This window comes from Carettochelys insculpta, chromosome 2 (assembly GCF_033958435.1).
Source record: "Carettochelys insculpta isolate YL-2023 chromosome 2, ASM3395843v1, whole genome shotgun sequence".
Taxonomy (NCBI): domain Eukaryota; kingdom Metazoa; phylum Chordata; order Testudines; family Carettochelyidae; genus Carettochelys; species Carettochelys insculpta.
This window is the reverse complement of record NC_134138.1, coordinates 83,694,586-83,719,504: the sequence shown is the minus strand read 5'-3', so window position 1 is coordinate 83,719,504 and position 24,919 is coordinate 83,694,586. Positions and strand designations below refer to the sequence as shown.

Sequence of the window (24,919 nt, the reverse complement as noted above, 5' to 3'; positions counted from 1 at the left end):
CTACATGCATTTGTTTCAGCAATCAGAACCACCTCCAAATAAGTGTATTCATCGCCAGTATCGATTGTGAAAATAACATCGTTCAAAAAGGTGAAACTTACATACACTTCTCTGGGGTAGTGCTTCTTCATTACAAAATGTCTTTCAGTGCTTGTTAACTGAATGTGCCTCTGTCATTCCAGTATTCAGTCAGCATTGAAGAAAATGCACTCAGTTCTGAACTGCTACGGATACAAGCTTTTGATCTTGATGAAGAGAACTCGGACAATTGGCTGGCAGACTTTTTCTTTTTATCTGGCAATGACGATAATTACTTTGAATTTGTAACAGATCCAATAACTAATATGGGTATTCTGAAGGTTATTAAGGTAAGGATATGTAAGTATTATTGTTCACAGGTTGAACAATGACATTTCCAGATCATAAAGGGGCAGATTCTGGTGTGTATAAAATGCAAAGGAATTCTAAACCACGTACTCCCTGTGTAAAAGGTTCCAGAGATACTTATGTTGAGAGTGCAGCTGGGCAGATCAAAAAGCCTAGCCAGGGAGGAGGCTATGGTCCTACAACCATATGGAGATAAGCATACCTATCTCACAGAGATGGAAGGAACTTTCAGAGGTCATCAAGTCCAGTCCCCTTCTTTACAGCAGGATCAAAAAGCAGCCTGAACCATTTCTTTTTTAATCTATTTGCCCTGGATCCCTAAATGGCCCCCTGAATTATTGAACTCATAATTCTGAGGTTAGGAGGCTCAAATGCAACCCCCGAGCTATCCTTTACCAACACCTAGCAACTGCTGCCAAGAGAAGCATATAGTATGCCTCCATGAGGGATCCTCTCATCAGAACAGTCCCTATCATCCCATTGGCTGTGTTCTCTTTGTCTTTGCAATCTGTGCAGGTTGTTTCTTTTGATGCCCCTGGTTCCTATGAAATTTGTGGTTTACATAGCCTCTATATACCATTCATAGAGCAATTTGCAATAATAAAAGTTAAGGCTCACTTTCTTGCCTGGACTCAAGTTCAGTGTGGCAAAGGCAAAGAGTAAAAGTGGGGTGTCAATTTTAACTGTATTTCTTGGTTTTTTTCATCTTAAGGGTAACTTCATTAAACAGAGTATTTTGAATATGCATTGATTTCTTTAAGTTCCCACTAATCAGAGTTATTTTTGTCTTAAAGTCTATGATCGATCAATAAAAGCATAAATATTTTGTTAATTTTTAACTTAGAAAACTAAATTTAGAGGGATGCACATAATAACGGTCTGAGCAAAGCCCTATGTACTGTATGATTATACAACTGCGGAAATAGTCACGTAATCCTCCCCTTTTGTAAAGCAGCCACACTAGTGTCTGTCGTGGCACATGAAAGTTCAGCCACAGGCTCAGAGTAGTATAGAAGGAACTAGATTAGCAAGGAGGCCAAAGAAAAAAGGAGCCACAGAAAGAGCCTTGAAGACAAATTCGTGCCCCACCTTTGCTAAACCTGCTGGGTTAGAACTGCCAATCTCATTACATTTAGGCACTTTATAGAACAGGTATACTCCAAGTCTCTGCTTCGCAGGTCAAGAGTTCTACTGCAGTCGAACTGGGCAAGCTGAGCAGTGATAAGGCAAGCAGCCCAGCTGCTCCTGTTAGCATCCTTTGAATGCTACCTGCAGCTGGATTTGCATCTACCCTGTTGGGTTGCTAAGCTTTACTATGGGCTCTTTTCTGGTGTCGTCAGAACTCAACAGGACAAACATCTGGTCCTGGGATCCTGCTCTGCTTCAACTTGAAAGCCCTTCTAGCTTCAGTCTCCTTCCCAAATCTCCCTCACACTGGCCTGACTCTCAAAATATTTTGCCATCTGGAGAGTAAGAAGCTTTCAGAAATATCAGGCTTAGTTCATTAGACAAAAGCACCCACACAGCAGTGAATCAGCTAGCCCCAATCTCCTTTGCAGTGAACCAAAGGTGGGGGCAGCTCTGTCCCCTGTCAAGCAAGTGTTTTAGACTTTTCTTTTTCCCTGACGCCCAGTCAAAGGACCCCCCTCCCATGATAAACACAATAAGAATGTATCCATTGGAAAGAGAGGAGTGTGTGTGTTTATATATCTAAAACTAATGAATAAACTGAGAGTTTATGGATTTATCCTATTTCTTCGTTTCTAACATTTTTAGCCACTGAACTATGAAATGTTACAAAGTCATCAACTGAGCTTTGGTGTTAGAAACAAAGCTCCATTCCACCATTCCATTCTTCAAGACTTTAAAGCTACTGGAACTCCCCTCATAGTACATGTAAAAAATCTGATAGAACCACCATGCTTTCATCCATCTTCTAAGATATTTTATCTGCCAGCAACCTTATCAATGAGAACCGTGTCTGGTTACATTGTTGGAAGATACGCAGCCATTGATGAGGAAACTGGAAAAATTGCATCAAATGTCAGGTAAGAATGTCTTTATTCTTTATGGATAACATCCCCTCCCCAGCAATAAGCCTGATTAATTACATCAGCAGTTGAGCCAGGAGAAGAAGGAATCTTCTACTTTAGATTATACAGCAGAATCAGAGCCTGAGACAGCTCCATATTTAAAAGCAAGAAAGGTTTTTTTAATTATAAAATAAATAAAACAATAAATAACCATTTAAATAATCTGAATGTTTCATCCTAAATTGATAGCAGATACATTTTAAACAAAGCATATAGGAAAGTTGGCAACCGTATTGTCTGTTCTAGATATTATAAAGCACTTTATTTTCCAAAGAAACTGTTTTGTATTAATCACATCTCTGTTTTGCCAAAGACCATCCAAATAGTTTCATGAACATGGGGCCTTGTCCAACCAAAGTCTAGCTGAAGAGTCCTACTGAATAGTAACAGTGGCTAGGAAAGGAAGGGTGCAAAATCAGTCTTCCACTACATTTACACTGCCCAATAAATTCAATTTTATTAAATTCAGTTTTATAATGCTGCATTGTGGGAACCTATCCCACAGTTCCCTCAACCCAACATTCTGCGCCATCACCCTGGGCCCTGCTGCACGGGGCAGTGCTCACCCTACTGCCTGGTTCCTGGGTCTCTGCAGGTTGGGGGAGCTGAGAAACTGACCAGCATTGCTGTGCCTGACTTGCAGCAGCCAGTAGGGAGCCAGGTGCAGCAGGGAGCCATGTGCTGCACTGGTCAGTTTCCCAGCTCCCAGATGTGTCAGGGAGCCAGGAGCAAGGTGCAGAAGTGCCATCAGTTTCCCAGCTCCCTGCCACTTTCAAAAGCTGGGAAACTTACCAGGGCCGCTGCGCTGGTCAGTTTCCTCATGACCACAAATGGTGGGCAGCCAGGAGGCAGGTGCAACACCACCAGTCAGCCTCTGGAGGCTAATGAATTCAATTAAAAGACAGGGAGCTTACACACTAGTCTTCATTAGAATTGTTTAATTCGAATTTGATGCTAGACCCACCCAGTTCCGACGATATTATGGCATTAATATTAGTGTTCCCTAAATTGAGCGGATGGTATTTACAGTGAAGCCTGTCACTTGATACAATCAAGCTAACTGCCTTAAATTCAAATTTATCTCTTGTTGTAGATGTGGCTGAGTTACATCTGGCCTGGTCAAACTGTTTGTCTTTTGCGGATTTATAATATATTTAAAAAACTATATTAAAAGAACATATGCTCAGCAAAGTCAAGCATTTGAAAATTAGGAAATGTCAGTGTTATGGTCACATGTGAATCCAAATTCTAGAGCCATGTGCACCAGTCAGTCTGTTCTCTGAAGGAGGCTGGAGTTTTATGGGGAAAAAACAGTATGAGATCGTGTCTTTAAAGACTTTAACACAGTGATGGGCAACACGAATGCCACCTGCCCCGCCCCAGCTCAGTGGGCTGCAAGATTCTTGTATCCAGGATGAATCCTGGGATAAGGCAGTTTTGCTTACTGCACTTGTGTACCTGGAGTTTGCAGGGTGTACTGGATGAACCATAGCAATGCTTTGATGGGATGCAGACAGAGTGCATGGGTTTCATTGTTACATGCAATCAGCATGTCTCCCTTCACGTCCTTGCTGTATGCATGTGCCACTTTAGTAATGCCCATAAGAAACAACCTATGCAGAGGGAAACCAGCAGAATCTGGCAGCCCTGCACAGACAAGCTGCAGGCTGGCCACAACCACTATACCATAATGCACGTGCACAAAGGGGTCAAAATAAGATTGCCCAGGCAGAGATCTGGCATCTCTTCATTTTTGAGGGTTTGATTTTGCAATCCAAATAACTTTATTTTAATCAAGTGACCTTCTCCTAATTTTCTGTTTAGAAAAAGACAAAAACAAAGTTTATTCTGTGCAGTTGTAACTATCTACATCCCCTCAAGTCCATCAGCAGGTGAACCTTGGACTTTTATTGCAGCAGCAAGGAATGCTGCTATCTAAACTACAGGACTAATTAAATTAGCCTGCAGAAGGAAAAGATTATTATCCCAGACTCAGGACATACTGTTGATTATATGTCCTGGCTCCCAGGGATGGTAGTGGGGAGTCCAGCTCAACTTTTTCCCCCTCCTTTTGGAAAGTGAAGGTTCCTACCCCTTTTTGCATCATGAGAAGGCTGCTAGGGATATGTGCTGGGTCCAGACCTGCAGTGAGGAATTTAGTAGAGAGGAGCCATGCCAGGTGTTCTCCCTATTTCCATATGCTGCTATAGCTACTTCAACAACTCCCCGGCATTCCCAGTGTAGTGCTTTGATGTCAGCAAGGCCGCAGCTCTTTAGAATGTTCAAATTTAGTGACTCTTTTGCTCAGCTGCCCAAATATGCCTGAGACTTAAATGAAAAAGGAGGAAAATGTAGTGTCTATCAGTTTATATCTCAGCTGAACCTGAATAGAAATTAATTTAGACAAATAAAATCTCTCCCCCAGCTTAGGGGTTTTCTGTCTGAAAGGCATGCTGCAAACAGTGTAAGTGCAAGCTTTATTAGTAGCAGTTTTAGAATAACAACTTTTTTTTATAATGGAAAGTAAGAGTAGCCTAAATATACAGACCACTACCATCGTACCTTATAACAAAAACACACAGATCCAAATGTATCCCTGTTGGAATCAGTGGCATTTCTGAAACATATTAAATTTTGTGTCCATCCGTACATAGAAATTGTGAATAGGATCATCTTCAGATGATTTTCATGCAAGCAAGAGTAGTTCCTAATGCACATATATTTACCTAACTATATGCAAACTTACATATATAGGAAGAGAGAGCAAGAGTGCAAATTTTCCATAGAGCAGATGATAATATAAAAAGTCGTATAACTATATCATAGAATCATAGAACTGGAAGGGACCTCAAGAGGACATCAAGTCCAGTTCCCTGCCCTCAAGGCAGTACCAAGCACCTTATATATCATCCCTGTTAGATATTTATCTAACCTGTACTTAAATATCTCCAATGATGGAGATTCTACAACTACCCTTGGCAATTTATTCCACTATTTAACCACCCTGACAATTAGAAAACTTTTCCTAATGTCCAACCTAAACTTTCTTTGCTGCAATGTAAGACCATTGCTTCTTGTCCTATCATCAGAGGCTAAGAAGAATAATTTTTCTCCTTCCTCCTTGTAGCACCCTTTAAGTATTTGGAAGCTGCTATCATGTTCCTTCTCAGTCTTCTCTTTTAAAAACTAAACAAACCTTTTTAATTTTTATATGTAGCTGATTCCTCAGTTTTCTCTTAGTTTTTCTCTCAGTTTTGCTGCAGCATCTGAAGAAGTGGGTCTTTCCCATGAAAGTTCATTACCTAATAAATAATCTGTTAGTCTTTTAAGGTGCTACAGAACTGCTTCCTTTGCTTTGCAAAGATCCAAAATAACATGGCTACCTCTTTGAGACTAAACCCAATTTTTTAAATCTTCTTTTGTAGGTCATATTTTCTAGCTCTTTAATCAATTTAATTGCTCTTCTCTGGACCCTCTCCAATTTCTCCACATCTTTCCTAAAATATGGTGCCCAGAACTGGGCACAGTACTCCATCTGAGGCCTAAACAGCACAGAGTAGGCCAGAAGAATTATTTCTTGTATCTTGCACACATATTTAGGCAACTCTCCTTGTGAAGCCAATGGTGTATTTGTCTGAGTGAAGCCTATAGAACTTGGCCTTTGGCATACATGGAAGTATCTTAAAGTAACAAAAATATTTTAAAACTAACAAATATGCAACAGTATATTACAGTGCAATGAGTTTATATTGGGATTTTGGTGACAAATTGGACAAAGTGTGCTTGCAAGTCTTAATATGTCATCAGACCTCCTGAAAAGAATTACCCTTGTGTTACATGGCTGATTTTCTGTTATGTTAGTTTTACTGGCTAAAGGAAAAGCAGTGTGCAGGCTGAAGTAAGATACATTTTACAGCTGTAATGAACATTTTACTGTTATTCAGTGTCATAGTTTATAAAACCTGTTAGCTTATTTGTATTTCTCCAGCACATTAAAATTTATTTCTGTACAAAAGTTAAATTAATAATTTTCACATGAAAACAAAATTGGGGGCTAATCTTCAGCAGATGACAATGAAACTGTGCAAATTTACACCAGCTGAGTGTTTGGTACTGTCATGTTTGTAGTACTTTACATTTAATGTAATCCTAAACAGTTTTTATAAACCAAAAACAGATATGTGATGGGACGTGATCCAGGTGCCTATTGCTTTGTCCACCCCACAACTGGTGAAATCAGACTGAACAAATTTATTAATTTGGCATCATACAATGGGCTATACAAAGCTGAGATACTGGCTATTACGAAAGGTAAGAAAAAAGATTTAGCATTTGTCATTTCGCAGTTTTGTAGCACTGTCCTGGGCTTATAATACTTGTCTTCTTCCCTATTAAAGTGAGCGTTTCCCTGAGTGGTAGAATGAAACTGGCCAAAAGCCACACTCTAAGCCTGCTGCTACGCTATCCTTGTTCCATCTGAGGTGCCATGGTAGCGAGGCAGTTCAAAGAAGGCTAATGTGCATATTCAGTGCCTCATTAGCATAATGGCAGCTATGCGAGCAGACTTTGAATTGCAGATTGACAGTGAAGATGGGGGCAGCTTCAAAATAAGCTCCGCACTTCAACATTCCCTTACTCCTGCAGAACTAGATCAGAGTAAGTGAATGTTGAAGTGAGGAGCTTAGAGGCTTAGAGGCTAACAAATATATTAGGTCATGAGCTTTCCTGGGTTAGACTCCATCAGATGGAGGTGGGTCTTACCCACAAAAGCTCAGGACACAATAAATTTGTTAGTTTCTAAGGCCATGTCTACACTAGCCCAAAACTTAGAAATGGCCATGCAAATGGCCATTTTGAAGTTTACTAATGAAGCGCTGAAATACATATTCAGCGCCTCATTAGAATGCAGGCAGCCGCAGCACTTCGAAATTGACGCGTCTCATCCAGACGAGGCTCCTTTTCGAAAGGACCCCGGCAACTTCGAAATCCCCTATCTGCTGTTAGGAATAAGAGGATTTCAAAGTTGCCGGGGTCCTTTCAAAAAGGAGCCTCGTCTGGATGAGACGTGTCAATTTCGAAGTGCTGAGGCTGCCTGCATTCTAATGAGGCACTGAATATGTATTTCAGCGCTTCATTAGTAAACTTCAAAATGGCCATTTGCATGGCCTTTTCTAAGTTTTGGGCTAGTGTAGACGTGGCCTTAGAGATGGGAAACTGGAGTAAGTTATTCCAGAGAAAACAGAGGCTTCATGCTATAAGCTTCATCCCTACCAATAGTGCTTTGGCAATAAGCTACACCAGTATGATCATATGGGCAAAGAGCCGAGTGCGGCCCTGGCCTTATAGGAGTAACTTTATTCGTATGAGTAGAACACTATTGCCAAGTCAGACCCTTATTCTGCAATATATTTTCCACTTTTATGTTACCTATAAGCAAGAAAGGACCCGCCTACACTTCTAGAGGGTTAAACTAAAATTTTGTGTGATGAAGAGGTGAGCTTTAAAAATAAATCCTCTGTGTACTTGCAAAACAACAAATAACCAATAACCCTATTCATGTTTTGGAATGAAAAATTAGGTAATATATACCAAAGGGGCTTGGATCTGAGGAGAGAATGCCCTTTTACCCTATCAGTCAAATTTGTGCTTGTGTTATTGGGAAGTGTTCACTCTTTACTTTTTTCTTTTCTTTTAAAGAAAAAAACTTAAATCATTTCATCTCAAAAGTAATTCAGGGCCTGATCCAACTCCCACTGAGCTCAGAGGGAGCCTTTCTACTAACCTCAGTGGGAGCTGGATGGGACAAAATAAAGTGATACTTGTGTGAAATAAACAAATGAATAAATATGCTGAGCCAGATCCTTTGAAATGGCCATTTGCCAGCAAGAGCAGCTTGGGGGAAGTGGGAAGCAAGATTAGCTGTAAATTACTTCTATGGCCCCTAATCCTCAAGGCACCATGCCTCAGAACAGATTTGAGGAGCAATTTAAGGCTACGTCTACATTACGATGTAAAATCAATTTTATTAAAATTGAATTTTATAACTTTGGGTTTTATAAATTCAAATTTGACTACCCTCACAAAGTCCCCACAAAGTCAACGTATTGCTGCCACACTCAAGCTTCACACATCAACTGCTGAAGCAGTGTACTGTGGGAACCTATCCCACAGTTCTGTCAGCCCTGCAGCCTTCTGGGTATTTTCACTGGTGCAGTGTGGGAAAAAATGCCCTGAAAGTGGTTGTGAGTATGTGATGTCACCTTCCCACATTGCATTGCCCTCATTCCTTCCCATGGAAAGCAAATGGCCATTTTTCCAGAGTGAAAGAAGCAAAAGTAAGGCATTCCAGGTGAAAGAAAACCAAGTAGGATGGCTTCAGGTGTAGTGTGCCAGGCAGGGGGTCTGTCATACTGACCTGGGATCACCCAGGTGTCTTTATCATCTTAATTGGTCCTCCAGCTACTTCCCTGCCTCTTTTCATCCACAAACATTGTCCCTGAAAATGTTACAGGACCAGAGCCGAGCCTGAAGAAAGAGAAGGATAAAGAAGTTGAGGAAAAAAGACACTTTGTGATGCAACATTTTTGACTTCCCACTTCACTACCCAGATGTGTCCAACACAGGGGATGGAGCTCACCAAATTTCCACATACATGAATGACTCTGTGCCCTGGGATCACCCAGGTGTCTGTGTCATCTCAACTGCCCCCCCATTCCTTAAAGCACCCCTACCTAGACAGAATGGCATGCCTTCTACCTGCTAAGCCACCTAGTGTTCTAGGCATGGGATTGTCGCATCCCTCCCTCCCCACATCCATAGTGGGGTGTGGGATTGTCTGTTGAAGGGTCAGTTGACGAGCACCTGTCAGTAAGTTGCCCGGGGGGGGGGAGCCCAGATTGACTGAGTGAAGGATGCCCCCCCACGACACCCCATGGGGGGGGTTGTCATGGAATGAGGGGGGGGCTGTTGTTTGAAGGGCCGATTGAAACGGCAACAGCAAGCCCCCAAAATAATTGCTGCGGTAGAAGATTTCCCCCCAGTGAAGCAAGCCCCTGAAGGTCTTTGCCACAGAGGGAGACTTCCCTCCCAGCGACAGCAAGCCCCTGAAAATCTCTCCCACCTTTGGAGCCCTCACTGTGAGCAAGCCAGGACACGGTGCTGTCAGGCACTGTGCAGTAGGCATGTCCTTTGATTGGGTCAGAGGCTAGCCATATGATGTGGTTGGGCACAGGAAAGACCCCGACTGCATGGCACTTGTGGGGAAGGATGGTGGGGGCTACCCCTGTAAACATAAACCATGGAAAATAAGTTTCTAGCCTCTCATACAAGCACAATCCTTGCAGACTAGCTGCCACGTGGTGCGGTGGGGCAGGGGTTGGTTCCAGCACAGGGAAAAAAAATCCAAGTGCTACGCTTATAGAGGGAGTGACAGAACCATGAACTCCATGTTGGGGCTATTTTTAAGGGGTAGATGCGCTCACCATGCTGTTAATAAAGAAAGAGGTTTCTCAGCCTCTCATACAAGCATGAACCCACAGCCTAGCCACACTTCTGGATGCCAAATTCAAGTTCGCGGGCTTCCTGTTACCTAATTCCTGTGCACCCGCAGCAGAGCAGAGATGGAAGAGGCCAGAGCAGACAACCCTAGAGAATTGTCAATTAAAAGACATGGCGTTTCCACACTAGCCTTAACTTGAGCTTTTAAATTCAAACTTGATGCTATGCTGAGTCACTTTTGATGATGTTATAATATCATCCTTCGCACTCCCTAAAATTGACCTAATGATATTTACAGTGAAGACAGCGACCTTGTAAAATCAAGCTAACTTCCTTAAATTTGAATTTATTATGTAGTGTAGACATAGGCTGTGTCTACACTATGAGATGAAATCGAATTTGATTTAGTTAGCTCAATTTTAGCACATGACTGTCTTCACTATAAATACCATCAGCTCAATTTTGGGTGCCCTAATCTCGATATTACAAAATTGCAGTTATCTGACAGGTATTGCATCAAGCTCAAATTCAGAAGTTCAATTGAAGGCCAGCGCGGAAGTGCCACGTCTTAAAAGCAAATGTGTTAGCCCCCAGAGGTGTCGCGTATGTAACTCACAATGCCCCTCAGTGCTCCTCTCTGGCCTCTGTTCTCCAGTTACAGGAAGGCCGTGAATTTCCAAGCCAGAGCAGCAAGCCTTTTCATGTTAGTATGAGAACCTGATAAATGTTTTTCTTTCTATCCCATTGGCACTGTGAGCGCATCTACCCATTAAACTAGCCCTGCAGGGAGTTCGCTACTCTGTCTGTACACCTTCTATTTTTTTTCTGCACTGACTGTTGCCAGTCCTGCCCAACTGTACCACGTGTCAACAAAGCTGTGCTGGTGGTCATGCTAGCATAACATGCTGAGAAATTTCTTCTCAGTGGTTTACATTTGTGTGCGAACCTTCCTCCCTCCCCGACAGGTGCCACACAATCTGGATCTTTTCCGTGCTCAGCCATATCACGTGGGTAGCCCGCAACACAATGAAAGGATGTGCCTGCTGTTTAGTGCTGACCATTTAGCCAGTCATGCATTCAGGTCTCCGGGGTGGGAAAATATTATGGGCTTTGCTGCTGCTGCTGCTGCTGCTGCTGTGGGGAAGTCTCCCTGGCAATTAAGATACTGGGGGCTTTGCTGCTGCCACCGGGGAAGGACCACTTCAACTGGCCCCCAATGAACCACTCCCCCCCTTGGCCCATATCGGGACTTGCTGCCACTGGGGAAAAGTCTCCTCCCAGTGGCTAAGGGGCTTGCTGCCGCCAGGGAAAAGGTCTCCTCTGGCAGCTAACGGTCTTGCTGATGCCAGGGAAAAGTCTACTCCAGTGGCTAAGACACACAGAGGCTTACAGGGATCACGTACATGCAGTGATGGGAGGTGGTACAAGTGGATGGCCAGTTGAGAATACAGTCGCTGCACCTGTGTGACCAATATAATGGGTGGGGAAACCAAACATTCTTTATTTCACTTTTCTATCAGTCTTGGCCCCTGTCTTACTTTCAGGGAGCAAATGCGTGAAATGATGGGAAGCAGGATACTCAGTGGATGGCCAGCTGAGAATACAGTCATTGCCCAGAAGCCTTATAGTGCACCGGAAAGCCAAATACCCTTTCCAGTACCAATGTGATGATTTTTTTTTCCTAGACTTTCCTATCCTCTTTCTTGTCACTTCAGAAAACAGGTCAGGACCTTGCTTTATTTTCAGGGATCATATGCGTGCAATGATGGGAGGTGGGACACCCAGTGTATGGCCAGCTGAGAATACAGTCGCTGCATGCATGTGGGCAATGTAATGTGGGGGGAAACCAAAACCTCTTTTCTATCCTCTTTCTTATCACTTTAAGTGTCCCTGCGTTATTTCCAGGGATCAGCATATTTTCAGGGATCATGAGGAGAATGAGAAAAATACAATGTTGGAAGATGACATCAGGACCAGCAAGCATACCCAGCATGTATGGGGATGAGGGATCTGTGGGATAGGTTCCCACAATGCTCTTCTGCAACAGTCGATGTTAGCCAATTTGTGTGTGGCAGCAATGACTCAACTTTGTGGGGAGCAAGGTGGAAGTGAGGATGGTCAAAATCAAACTTATAAATTCCAGAATTAAAAAATCAATAGAAATAAATTCAAATTTGTCTCAGAGTGTAGACACAGCCATAGCCTAAGAGTAACTGTAACTCTGACTTGCATCTATCACAATAGTCCAAAAGGTTCTACTGGCAGCTGAGATCATTTGAATATAAGGGTACTCCTTCCTGGTTCTCTTTCCCACAGCCATGCATAAAAAAGGCCAGGCAAGAGTTTATATGGATTTCTGCAATATCCCAGTGTTGATGCTAAAAATACACACTTAGGGAGGTATATGCAACTTTGTTCTATTGGTTTAATTGAGACTTTAATAAGCACTGAATCAATTGAAGTCATGCAGTCACTTGGGTACAGTGTTACCGGGGATTTACACCCTGTGAAACTGACAGCAGAATTTAGATCCCTTCCCTTTAATTAAAAACCATCAATGGTGATCAAATAAAATTAGGCAAGTGATGAGTTAGAAAGTTGATTCTTGAATTGTAAATTAATGAAAATTGCTAACATCATTTATCAAGCATGTCAATATTTTAGGCTGTGATATGAAAGAAAAACAGATGTTGTGTGTGATTTGACAGGCATTTGCGACTCCTTAAATACTTCTTTAACTCCAATTACTGTTGACAGATGTTCCTGAAAAAACTGCCACTGGTACCATTGTGCTGACACTTCATGATGGCAGTGATATAACAGGTCGTAATAACTGTCCAACTCTTACTACCGAAATAAGAAAAGTATGTATGAGTTCTCCATCAGCAATTGTCACAATAAAAGATCAGTATAGGGAACCATTTGTTGGTCCCTTTACATTTATCATAGTTGATCAGCCTACACCAAATTTATGGACTGTTAAAACAATAGACGGTGAGTAAAATTAAATTTTTACAACATAGTAGACATAAAAGTTATAGAAGTTAAGTCAAAATATAAAAACTTGTATGCTTAAATTTAAGATTGATGACAATGATAATCAAACATCTAAAGGCAAATAAAATGAACAGTAATTACTGGGTCTTATTTTGATGCCACTTAGTTTGGTATTTGATATCCGATATTGATAGTTAATTGAGTAAATGGAGTTGCTCCTGATTTTCACCTGTGTAAGTAAAAGGTTCACTATTTGCATTTTATTTAACATTATTAATTTTAAAATACATCCAAAATGTAAGTGTATATGAAGATTCTGTGCCATAGTTATGCTTTTGATTTTATTTTCTTGCACTGTAGTTTTAGTTGGCAGGGTATACAGCTGAGAAATTCACAATGAACAATAATTTATTTCAGAAATATTTTGGTTTGCAGATTATCCAAAGAGTTCTGAACCTCTCATGAACATCCCAAATGTACTAATTATGTGACATTATCCATGAAACTTTTGCTTGACACAATACTTGATTTTAGTACATTAGGGTGACCATATTTCTTTAGGCCAAATACAGGACACCCTGGGCTGGGGAGAGGCTCTCCAGCTGTGGCTGCTAAGCAAGTGCAGCTCCCTGGCTGCCCCTCACCACAGGGCGCTGGAACGGGACTGCTGCCCCACAGGGGACCTTCCCCAGCTGCCCCATGCCTCCAGGCTCTGGGAATAGGGCTGCCACCCCATGGGTGAGCTCGCTGACTCCAGACACTCCCTAGCTATGGAAGCGGCTGCCCTGCAGGGCAGGGGATGTCTCCTCCAGCTACACAGGAGGTTGTCCTGCAGTAGGGATTGGGCTACCTCCCCACAGTGGTCTCCCTGGCTTCAGGTGGACACCAGTTCCCCCTTAAAATCTTAGAGAGGGAAAAACACATTACCCTCCCCGCTCCCCCAACATACCCTGCCTTACCTCTAAGACAGAACCCCTGGCTTCCCCTCCTGCTCCTGTCTGTACTGGCTGGTCAGTATGTGCTGCACGTGCTGTCTCGCCAGCTCTTGATTTATTTTACCTGCAGCTGAAGCTGTACTGACTTGGACAAAGGGTAGCTCTGCAGGGGGAGCGAGTACATGGGACAACTAGCTCTTTTGTTTAAAAAAAAAGTGGGGTGCCTGCCTAAAATATGGGACTGTCCCAGTGAAAGTGGGATGGATGGGCACCCTATCAGCAACATAGCCTGGGCAAAAAGCCAGGTGCCTTGATTCCTAATCCAGTGCCCACTACATTAGGCCAGGCTGCCTCTCAGCTTAAACTTCATTTATGGAGAGTATTCAAACAAAATGTCCCTTTGGGGATTTCCAGGCTAATAAAGTGCAAGCACGTGAGTGTCTGTGGAAAGCGAACACAAAAGGGACATATCTATGTCACATTTGAATTGAAAGATACATTTCAACATGCAGAAATTTTCATATTAAAATGTTTCAATTTTTCACTTTGGTACAGGTTTTAAAAGATATTTAGGCATTTCTCCAGTCAGTATATCAAAGCCTCTGTGAGTCAAACTATCTAACTTCCATTTTCAAAAGTGATTTACAGATGAGAAGTAGGGGTATACAATACCCACTAGCAACCTTCTCCTCTTCAAGCTTTTCCATAGAAGGAAATTGAGTGGATGAGTAGGAGTCATTTGTGCTAACCACGTGCAAACCTGTAACTAGAAAGTTTTGAAATCTAAAAATTACTAAAACATTTTTTAAGCATGAAGCACATCAGACACCTCATTATTCAGAGAGGACTGCAAAAATGCAAAGTTTTAAGTTATGGTGTTCACCATTTTATATTTACTTGGGGAGGGCCCTGAAAATATTTAAACTACACAAGAAATGTGTATTTCCCTTTGCTATTTCTCTGACAAAATATTTGCTGAACTGATTTGGGTCAGACTCTTCTCATAAAAATAATATGTGTGCTGAGATCAGGAACATTCAGCCCCAAAGACAATTTTAGACTTAGGAGCAACTGAAAAGATAAATTCAGCATAAGAATATCATCTTATGCTCAGTCTTAATATTCTGTATCATAAACTCCACAATAATAGATTGCCTCAAAAGGGCTAGAAAAGAGTAAATTCAAAACAGAACTGTTAATTTAAACATTTTTGTTTGTTTGTTTGTTTTTGTTTTTTTTGTTTTGCAAGATCACTCTGTGGAACTAGTAGCTTCAAAAATGGAGTTTTTCCTGTATGACATCTGGATAGATGTGATAGATAGCCATGGCAGAAGATGTGAACAACCAGAGTTTATTTCTTTGCAAGCCTGTGTTTGTGATATCCAACAAATATGTACTACCGGTGCTACCCAAAAACCTCCTGCTGGAAGTACGGCAGCTGAGAGTGTGGTCACTACTACTGTTTCTCAAGTTTCTACTAGTACTAGTTCTGTTAATGTACACACTGCTAATGGACAAACTGCCAAAAGTGGATTGACTACTCTTAGTGGTGCTGCTATTGCTCTGATGTTTCTTGGAGGCTTAATATTTCTGTGTAAGTACTCTGAAAAAATTACTCTGTGTAATATTCTGAAAAATGTGGTCTGAAGAAATTGAGCACCCAAAAGCAGTGGATATTTTGACCTTAATGTCTCCCTCTACCTTAGTTTTCCAGCACTAAAGTGGTGATAATACTTCCACCTCACCTCTTTATAATTTTTATGAAGTATTCAGAAAAGAGCACTACAGAAATGCACATGGAAAAATTAATAATGTGGTATTCAGTACAAGATTTCCATACACATAAAATGAGGCTTTGTGCCACATGTTGAAAGAGGATGATGAAAACAAATGTTGGGTTGGGAATGGGCATGAGGCAGGGTCCTTTGGAAACTATAACGTGACAATGTAATTACAGATTGTCTCTTAATGCACATACATAAAAAAGACTCAATCAAGGTTGTAAGGGGCACCTTTAGCTTGCTTTTGCTTAGGCTCCGATAATAACTTCGGAGGAAAATGTCTGTTTATTTGTGTCCACTCAGATTAACCTGAGCATGAGACTGTTGGTTTTAAAACAGGCTCTGAGGGGTAGCTGTGTTAGTCCGCAACACCATAAAGACTAGCAAATTTATCTGTCAGTCTTTAAGATAATACAGAACAGCCTGGTTTTAAAATGTTACTGATTTAAGGGTATGGAACAAAGTCTCTTCCCAGTTATAGTGGAGTCAGTTTGCTTTAGTAACTCATCTTTTCCAGAGTTATCCTATTGCAAGTGGGAGCAGATGTTCTTCTCATGACAAAAGGCTATGTGCATTTTTTTTCAATTCCCAGTTTGTAATGCCTTAAGGGAGTCAGATTTTCAAAAAAAGGCTGATCACCTTTCTGAGGAAAAAGAAATCTATAGCTACATCAGTATTTCCTTAACTTTTTGAAGCCATGGAACACCAAACAGAATATCTATGGAAATTTCCTTCCAAAAAATTGTCATCAGCTCAAAAACACCAGCAACATCTACAACAAAACAAAATGAAGTAATTTAATCAGGTATCATAGCAATGAAGAAGTAACATTGTATCTGGTATTAGTTACAGAAAATACATACCATGAGAATATTTTTCAAAACGCTAGCGGCACAGCTGTGAAATGTTCACTGAACACAAGTGCTCTGTGAAATACAGTTTAAGAAACACTGCTGTATACTCAGAGATGGAAATGTATTTAAAAATATGACTGACCTTTTTTTTTCTCTTTGTTTCTCCCTTAGCGGTTCCAATTTTGATGGCAGCGAGTGACTGTTGTGGTTATGGAGCTAGAACTGTCGGTGGTGTTGGTGCTGGATTTGAGCCTGTTCCTGAATGCCCAGGAGCCATTCATTCATGGGGAATAGAAGGAGCACACCCTGAAGACAGTGTCAGTTCCCAGTTTATAAAAACAGTTATTTGCACTTTGAATTAAGTTTATCATAGTGCCAGAATTAGGATCAGGATCATGATGGTGTGTCTTTTTTTTTTTAAATAAAGGGATTCTTTACAATACAGAAATGCAAAATATTACTCATATGCTAGTTTTTTCATTCATTTACATGGCACTTACTCATCTGAGTAAGTTCAACTAAGTAAAGTTGCAAGATCAGGCCCAGAGTTGTAAAGTATTACAGCTGACCTTTCTATCTGTGTAAGTCACAAATTTATAAACCAAGCAAGGTAAAATAGAGGCTAAAAATGGAAATGCATCAAAAATGGGGATTTTTAGCTGTCTTAGTGCATATCTGAACAACTGACGTTGTTTTCCAGGTTGTCAACCACACCACTGGACAAAAAGTAGGTGCCACAACAGGTGACTTTGTTGACTCCTCTGGTAAGGAGATAATAAGCTTCTTTAAATTTTTAACGCAAAGACCCATCTTGCAGCCTAGAATGTCATTTTGATATACAAAGACATTATCTGATTTAAAATGTTTCTGTTTCCAAACACTCTCCCACAACATTTACTCATACAGATAGCCTCATTGTAGTCAGTGGGACCAGTTATGTGAATATATGACTACCTGCATGAGTAAAGTTTGAGTCTCTGGGGCTGGATCTACACCAGCAAGTTCTATCAGAAAAGCAGGCCTTTTTTCGAAAGAACACACGGATCGTCTACACACAAAATGCACTCTTTCAATCAGAAAATGAGAGAATAAAGTTCTTCTTCTGGAAATTATCTTCTGCTCCCAGATCATGAAGAGTACCTTTTTCCAAAAGACTCTTTAAGAAATAAAATGTGTAGATGGCCCGGGGGCCATTTTTTTGAAAACACAGTCCTCATGGTGCCAGATTTTTCAGTCCCTGACTTGTTCTTTTGAAAGAGGAGCAGCTGTGTGCCACTGTCGAAAGAGCAGATCCATCTTTCAATCCACTTTTGTGTGTGTGGACGCAAAAGAAGTTTTTTTGGAAGATCTTTTCCAGAAAAATCTTCTTTCAAAGATCGCCGTAGCATAGGCGCAGCCTCGGCGAGCCTACACAGCAAAGTTATTTCCGAATAATGGCCACTGTTCCGAAATAACTTCGGGAACGTCTCCATAGCAAAACTGTTATTCTGAAAAAAATTCAAAATAGTGGACGGCTTATTTAGAATTCTGTAAACCTCATTTTACAAGGAATACTATCTATGCCAAAATGGATATTTCAGAATAGGGGATACACAGACAGGAAATAGGGACTGTTTTGAAACAGCGGGCCAAGTGGGCTATGTCCACGTAGCAGTGTGATTTAGGAATAACTGAGCACTATTTTGATATGCGTTTTGGCTGCATCTACACTGCCCCTGCCTTTTGGAAGGAGCATGTAAATGCAACAGATTGAAAATGCTAATGAGGCACTGTGAATATTCAGTGCCTCACTTGCATAATGGTGGGAACTCACCACATCAAAAGTGCTGCTTTCGAAATGCAAACTAGCCATGTAGACAGTGCTCCTTCAAAGAAAGCCTCACTTTGGAAAGCACTCTTCTTCCCAATATTTTTCAGGAAGGGTGCTTTTGAAAGCAGGGCTTCCTTGCCAAGGAAACCTGTCTACATGGCTAGTTTGCATTATAAAAGCAACACTTTTGACGTGGCAAGTGGTTACCATTATGCAAATGAGTTGGTGAATATTCATATCATGCCTCATTAGCATTTTCAATCCACTGCATTTACACACTCCGTTTGAAAGGGTGGGGCAGTGCAGACAGGCTATTTCAAAATAAACTATTCCAGAAAACTCTTCCAAAATAGCTTATTCTGAAATAATGCTCTTGTGTAGACATAGCCTTAAATATAGGTAGATTAGGGACCCAGCTCTCTGTTCAAGCAAAAATTGTTCAGCAGTATTTGCCAATGTTTTCACACCCAAATACATCTCATTGTAACATTGTAGGTAGTAATTGTTTTTCTTTATGAAAATTAACTACCTCAGGTACAGTATAAGATATGTAAGCAAATATCATTTTCAGTATTGGAATGGTGTAATTCTCAGTAATTGCTCAGTTCTTCCCTGATTTTTTAAGAAAGGGCTGGCACAGAGATGGGTGGGGACTGCCCAGAAGCTAATTTATTCTCCCTGATCCTCTCTTGTCCAAGACACACCAAAGGCCAGAGCAGCCTTTGTGGTCCTCTAATTTACCCAACTGCTATAAGGTCCCTTAGAGATCTTACACCATGGAAAATCAATTTAAGCATGGTTCTTCCTTCCCCCAGTATGCTTCCTGTGCTAACGCATGAGGTGATGATGACAAACAGTCACATCCACTAGGTTGATGTAGTGAGAAATTCTTTCCACAAATCGTATTCTATTTATGCCATTTATATCATGGCCATTTATAGACAATAAAATTGTCACACTCAAGATACACCAAGAGATGAAATCATACAGTCCCAAGAATGGGCAGTTTTATTCTTTGATGTCAAGGGGCACTTTGCTATGGTAATGACTGCAGGATTAGTACACTTGCCATTTCATTCCTATTCTTCTCTTTAGTCCTCTTTGGAGAACCTATAGGTCAAACTCTAACACCAGTTAAGATCAATATGGGTATAAATGAGCAAAATGTGGCCTACAGACATAACATACTGCAGTCATAGTCAAGACAACGACTGAACATTTAATTATTTCAGTACAAGTTGACGTTTGAGACCAACTCATTGGTTTTGTATAAGACTTTATAGTCTTGTAGGTAAATACAAACGTAGAATAGCTCAGTGGTTAGAGCACTGGCCTTGTAAACCAGGCCCAGATTCTTACTGAAAATTGGGAAGATTGTAAGTGTACATTTGTATGTATTTAATTTTTACTGTAATTTCAGTTTAACACTTTAGCATATGCCTGTGTGAATCTGTGATTGACATTAGCCCAAACTGCCCTTGTTCTTTTTTAGTGTTTATAGTAATCAAAAGGTGAATGATTAATTTCAGTATCCTATAGAAAAATATTGTTTTTTATTTTCAGACATTTATACAAATACATGTGAAAGAAGAGTAACTACTGGACTTGAAGAAACTACAGGGGTCGGAACAGCTGTAGCTTATGGACCATCCAACACCTTTGGGGCTGGTAGCAGTTATGGAAAAATTGGGATAAAAGGATCAAGTGGAGGAACTTTAAAAGAGCACAGAGAAGGAGGAGTAAACATGGCTTTCTTAGACAGCTACTTCTCTGAGGTAATTCACATACCTTATTTTTAATATGTCTAGATAAAGTCTCTTTCTAATGTTCATTCACACAAGTCATTAACCTCAGTGACATCAAGCCCATAGTGTACATTGATAAGAAAAAATGGGACTGTATTGTTGCATTAATAATGCTCGATAGCATTGGCCATTAAAGTCCCCTACTGTAGGGGTGCAGTGAATATTTTCATTAATTGTCAAACTAGTTATTGATATAAATTTGTCATTGTCTTGTTTGGGACTAGAACTGGCAAATAACTCACAGAAACTCATGCATTTGATGAGCATCACCCTAATCTGTTTTGTGAATTGCCTATGAACAGATGATGAAATTTTTGCTCATGAATTTCCTCATCAAATAATGTTTGGTTAATGCAGACCTCATGAATTGTGACTCTTACCACTTCACAGAGACTTGTTCTTTTCTTATTGTCTCTGTTCCCTGGATGACAAAGATAATTAAACCAACACTGTGTGAAATCCAGTTGTATATTCATATGTAAAATGAAGTGTGCACAACATTGATTAGTTATATAAGTAATTTAAATATGGAACAAAAACAATAGCATGAGACTATGTTATTAGCTAACAACATGACCCATGAGTCTCACATGTTTAAATAAAATCAAAATTCATTTTGGGGGCGGGGGGGATGTTTGAATTCAAATACCATTCACCATAAGAATTTGTCTTAGCAAAAGCTTAAGAGGTTAAAGCAGGTATACAAGGACGAGAAACACTGATAAATAGTATCACATGGGTAGAGGAGTTACTCTGTATCTTGAAAAACAACAAGAGGTCCTGTGGCACCTTACAGGCTAACAGACATTTTGGAGAATAAGCTTTCATGGGCAAAGACCCACTTTGTCATATGCATGGCAGGGGGCATTTCAATGGAGGGTTTAAAGAGGGAGTCTCAATCAAGGAGAGGGCCAGAGTTGACAAAGTCATGAAGAATGTGGCCCATTATCAGCAGTTAATGTGTAGCTGTGAAGATCAAGAGACAAGAAACTGCTTTTGTAATGGGCCAACCACCTTCCGTCTCTGTTCTGTCCTTGGTTGATGGTGTCAAATCTGCAAATGAATTTTGGCTCTGAAGATTCTCTTTGGAGTTTATTTTTTAAGTTTTTTGTTGTAGGACAGCTACTTTTAAATCTGTTACTGAGTGTCCAGGGAGACTGACATGTTCTCCTACAGGTTTTTGTATGTTGCCATTCCTGATGTCTCATTTATGTCATTTATTCTTTTACATAGAGACTGTCCAGTTTGGCCAAAGTAAATTGCAGTGGGGCATTGCTGGCACATGATGGCATACATTATACTAGTACATGTGCAGGTGAAAGATTCCCTGGTGGTGTGGGGTTGATGTGGTTAGGTCCTGTGATGATACTGGTGGTATAGGTATGTGAGCAGAGTCGTCAGCGAGGTTTGATGAAGGGATTGGTTCTAGGTTTAGAGTTACTATGGTGCAGTTTATAGTTGCTGGTGAGAATTTGTTTAAGGTTTGCGAGCTCTCAGTAGGCGAGGACAGGCCTGCCTCCCAAGGTCTGTGAGAGTGAAGGATCATTGTCCAGGATAGGTTGTAGATCACTAATGATGCACTGAAGAGGCTTTAGCTGGGGGCTGTATATGATGGCCAGTGGTGTTCTCTTGTTTTCCTTGTTGGACCTGTTCTGTAGCAGGTAACTTCTGGGTACACGTCTGGCTCTCTGTTTCTTCACTCCCTTAGGTGGGTATTGTAGTTTCAGGAAAGCTTGGTAAAGGTCTTGTGCATGCTTGTCTCTGTCTGAGTGATTGGAGCAAATGTGGTTGTACATTAGTAACTGGCTGTATACATAGTGGTTTATATATATAAGTGGGTCTGTACCACGAAAGCTCACCTAATAAACTATTTTGCTAGCCTGTAAAGTGCTACTTGACTGCTTTTTGTTTTAGCTGTATACAATGGATTGTGTAGTATGTCCTGGATGGAAGCTGGAGGCGTGGAGGTGAGCATTGCAGTCTGTGGGTTTCCAGTATAGGGTGGATTTATGTGACCACCACTTATTTGCACAGTAACATCCAGGAAGTGGATCTCTTGTGTGGACTGATCCAGGCTAAAGGTTGATGGTGGGGTGGAAACTGTTGAAATCATGGTGGAACTCTTCAAAAGCCTCTTTCCCATGGGTCCAGATGAAGAAGATGTCATCAATGTAGTGCAAAGAGAGGAGGGGAGCTAAGAGACAAGAGCTGACAAAGTGTTGTTCCAGATCAGCCATAAAATATTGGCTTACTGTGGGGCCATGCGGGTGCCCATAGCAGTGCCACTGATTTGAAGGTATAAATTGTCCTCAAATCTGAAACAGTCATGGATGAGGACAAAGTCTCAAAGCTCCACCACCATTTGTGCCTCAACCTCATCAGAGATAATGTTCGTAACAGCTTGAAGTCCATCTTCATGGGTGATATTGGTGTAAAGGGCCTCTACATCCCTGGTGGATGGATGGTGTTTTCAAGAAGGTCACCAATGAATTGTAGTTTCCTAAGAAAGTCCATGGTATTTTGATGAAAGCTGGTAGTGCTGGTAGTGTAGTGTCCGAGTAGAGAGTCCACATATCCAGACAATTCTGTAGTGAGAGTGCTAATGTGTGAGATGATGGCATGTCCGGGATTCCCAGGTTTATGGATCTTGACTAGTAGATAGAATAAACCTGTTTGCAGTTCTAGGGGTGTGTCTGTGCAGATCTGTTCCTGTGTTTCACCTGCATATCTACTAATATACTATCTGCCGTCATATGCCAGCAATGCCCCACTGCAATTTACATTGGTCAAACTGGACAATCTGTACGTAAAAGAGTAAATGGGCATAAATGAGACACCAGGAACGGTAACATACAAAAACCTGAGGAGAACATTTCAATCTCCCTGGACACTCAATAACAGATTTAAAAATAGCTGTCCTACAACAAAAAAAACTTAAAAAATAAACTCCAAAGAGAAACTTCAGAGCTGCAATTCATTTGCAAATTTAACACCACCAACCAAGGACCAAACAGAGACTGGAAGTGGTTGGCCCATTACAAAAGCAGTTTCTCCACTCTTTATTTTCACACCTCCACATTAGCTACTGATAATGGGCCACATCCCCCTTGACCGAACTGACTTGATTTCTCCTCTCTTGATGTTCTTAACTCCACATTAATTGCTGGTGATGGGCCACATCCTCCATAACTGAACAGACCTTGTCAACTCTGGTCCTCCCCTTGACTGAGACTCCCTCTTTAAACATTCCCCTGAAACACACCCCCCACTCATGCATCTAATGAAGCAAGTCCTTGTGCACAAAAGCTTATGCTCCAAAATATGTTAGTCTATAAGGTGCCACTGGACTTCTGATAAATCTGATTAAAAATTCACATAAGCATTGATGACTAAATTTTCTCACTACTTTTATCCACTTGTTGTAATTGCTTGCCTTCTGCAGTGTTAGTACAGTAAGTCACATTCTGCTAGGGAGTTCATGCATGCCAGAAATCTACAAATGGTACATGAAGACCAACAGAGTACAAGTCAGTTTCCTCAATTCTGGCTCACTTTACACCTTACAGAGGCATAGGTCTGCAGCACTTCTGCAAGAGGCACGATACACGGAAGATAATGCACAATAATCATGAGTTCAGAGGCCTCCTTGTGAATAGGTGAAATACAATGGTACCTCCCATTGTGCCACAGATATTCAACACTGCTTCCTCCTGTTTTCTGACACTAAACCATTAAATTCTTTGTAAAAGTCATCAGTACAAAGACAGATAATATTTGATGGCATCTAATCTAAGTAAAGTAGTCTAATTCTATTTTCCCCTTTCCTCCTTCAGAAAGCATTTGCCTATGCAGATGAAGATGAAGGCCGACCAGCAAATGACTGTCTACTGATATATGATCATGAAGGAATAGGTACTCCCGTTGGTTCTGTTGGCTGCTGCAGTTTTATTGGAGAAGATATCGATGACACCTATTTAGATACGTTAGGACCAAAATTTAAGACATTGGCAGAAATCTGTTTAGGCAAAATTGCCAGCCCCATTCCAGATGTTAATGCTACCTTTCCCAATATTGAAAGTGACCTAAAGTTGCCACCTCCCGGAACTACGATCATCATTAATGAATCTTCATCTATGCCTCCCCCAGTTACAACAATTGTTACTGGAAATACATATGCATCTGGTTCTACCCTACAGCCTGCAAGGCCTGTCCCTGATCCTTTGCTCCATGGTAATGTAATGATGACTGAGACCTACACATCTGGTGCAAGTTTCCAAACACCTGCACTTAATGTCGATCCTCTCTGTGCATCAAATGTTGTAGTAACAGAAAGGGTACTTGCTCCTGCTTCGGCGTCTGATTTGCGTGGGGTTCTAGATATTCCTGATCTGACAGATGGGGCAAATGTTGTAGTCACAGAAAGGGTAATTGCTCCTGGTTCAAGGCTACCCCCTTCTTTGAGTATTCCTGACCTAGCAGATGCATCAAATGTTGTGGTGACAGAACGGGTGATTAGACCTGCCTCTGGTCTGACAGGCGGTTTAAATATTCCTCCTGAGCTATCAAATGCACATAATGTGGTTGTTACAGAGAGAGTAGTGTCTGGCCCAGGTGTGGGCGGCATTGGGGGCATGAGCAGTATGGCTGGTCAAATGCTTAGTGCTGACACTCACCTTAGTCAAACCTTTGGCTCCGCTTCCCCTGGAACATCTCGAAGAAGGGTAACAAAATATAGCACAGTACAGTACGCTAATCAGTAA

The 24,919-nt window shown here is 41.1% G+C and overlaps 1 protein-coding gene across 1 annotated transcript in view; it reads left to right on the top strand.

Moving 5' to 3' along the window:
- Positions 1–24,919, top strand: part of LOC142008263 (desmoglein-1-like) — a 33,087-nt gene extending 8,168 nt beyond the window's left edge. The window contains exons 7-16 of the mRNA XM_074985450.1: positions 183–368; positions 2,164–2,435; positions 6,658–6,791; positions 12,735–12,971; positions 15,159–15,503; positions 16,716–16,861; positions 17,245–17,308; positions 19,450–19,503; positions 19,918–20,129; positions 23,993–24,919. Of these exons, the coding sequence (XP_074841551.1) occupies positions 183–368; positions 2,164–2,435; positions 6,658–6,791; positions 12,735–12,971; positions 15,159–15,503; positions 16,716–16,861; positions 17,245–17,308; positions 19,450–19,503; positions 19,918–20,129; positions 23,993–24,919 (2,577 nt within the window). The remainder of the gene's footprint in view (positions 1–182; positions 369–2,163; positions 2,436–6,657; positions 6,792–12,734; positions 12,972–15,158; positions 15,504–16,715; positions 16,862–17,244; positions 17,309–19,449; positions 19,504–19,917; positions 20,130–23,992) is intronic.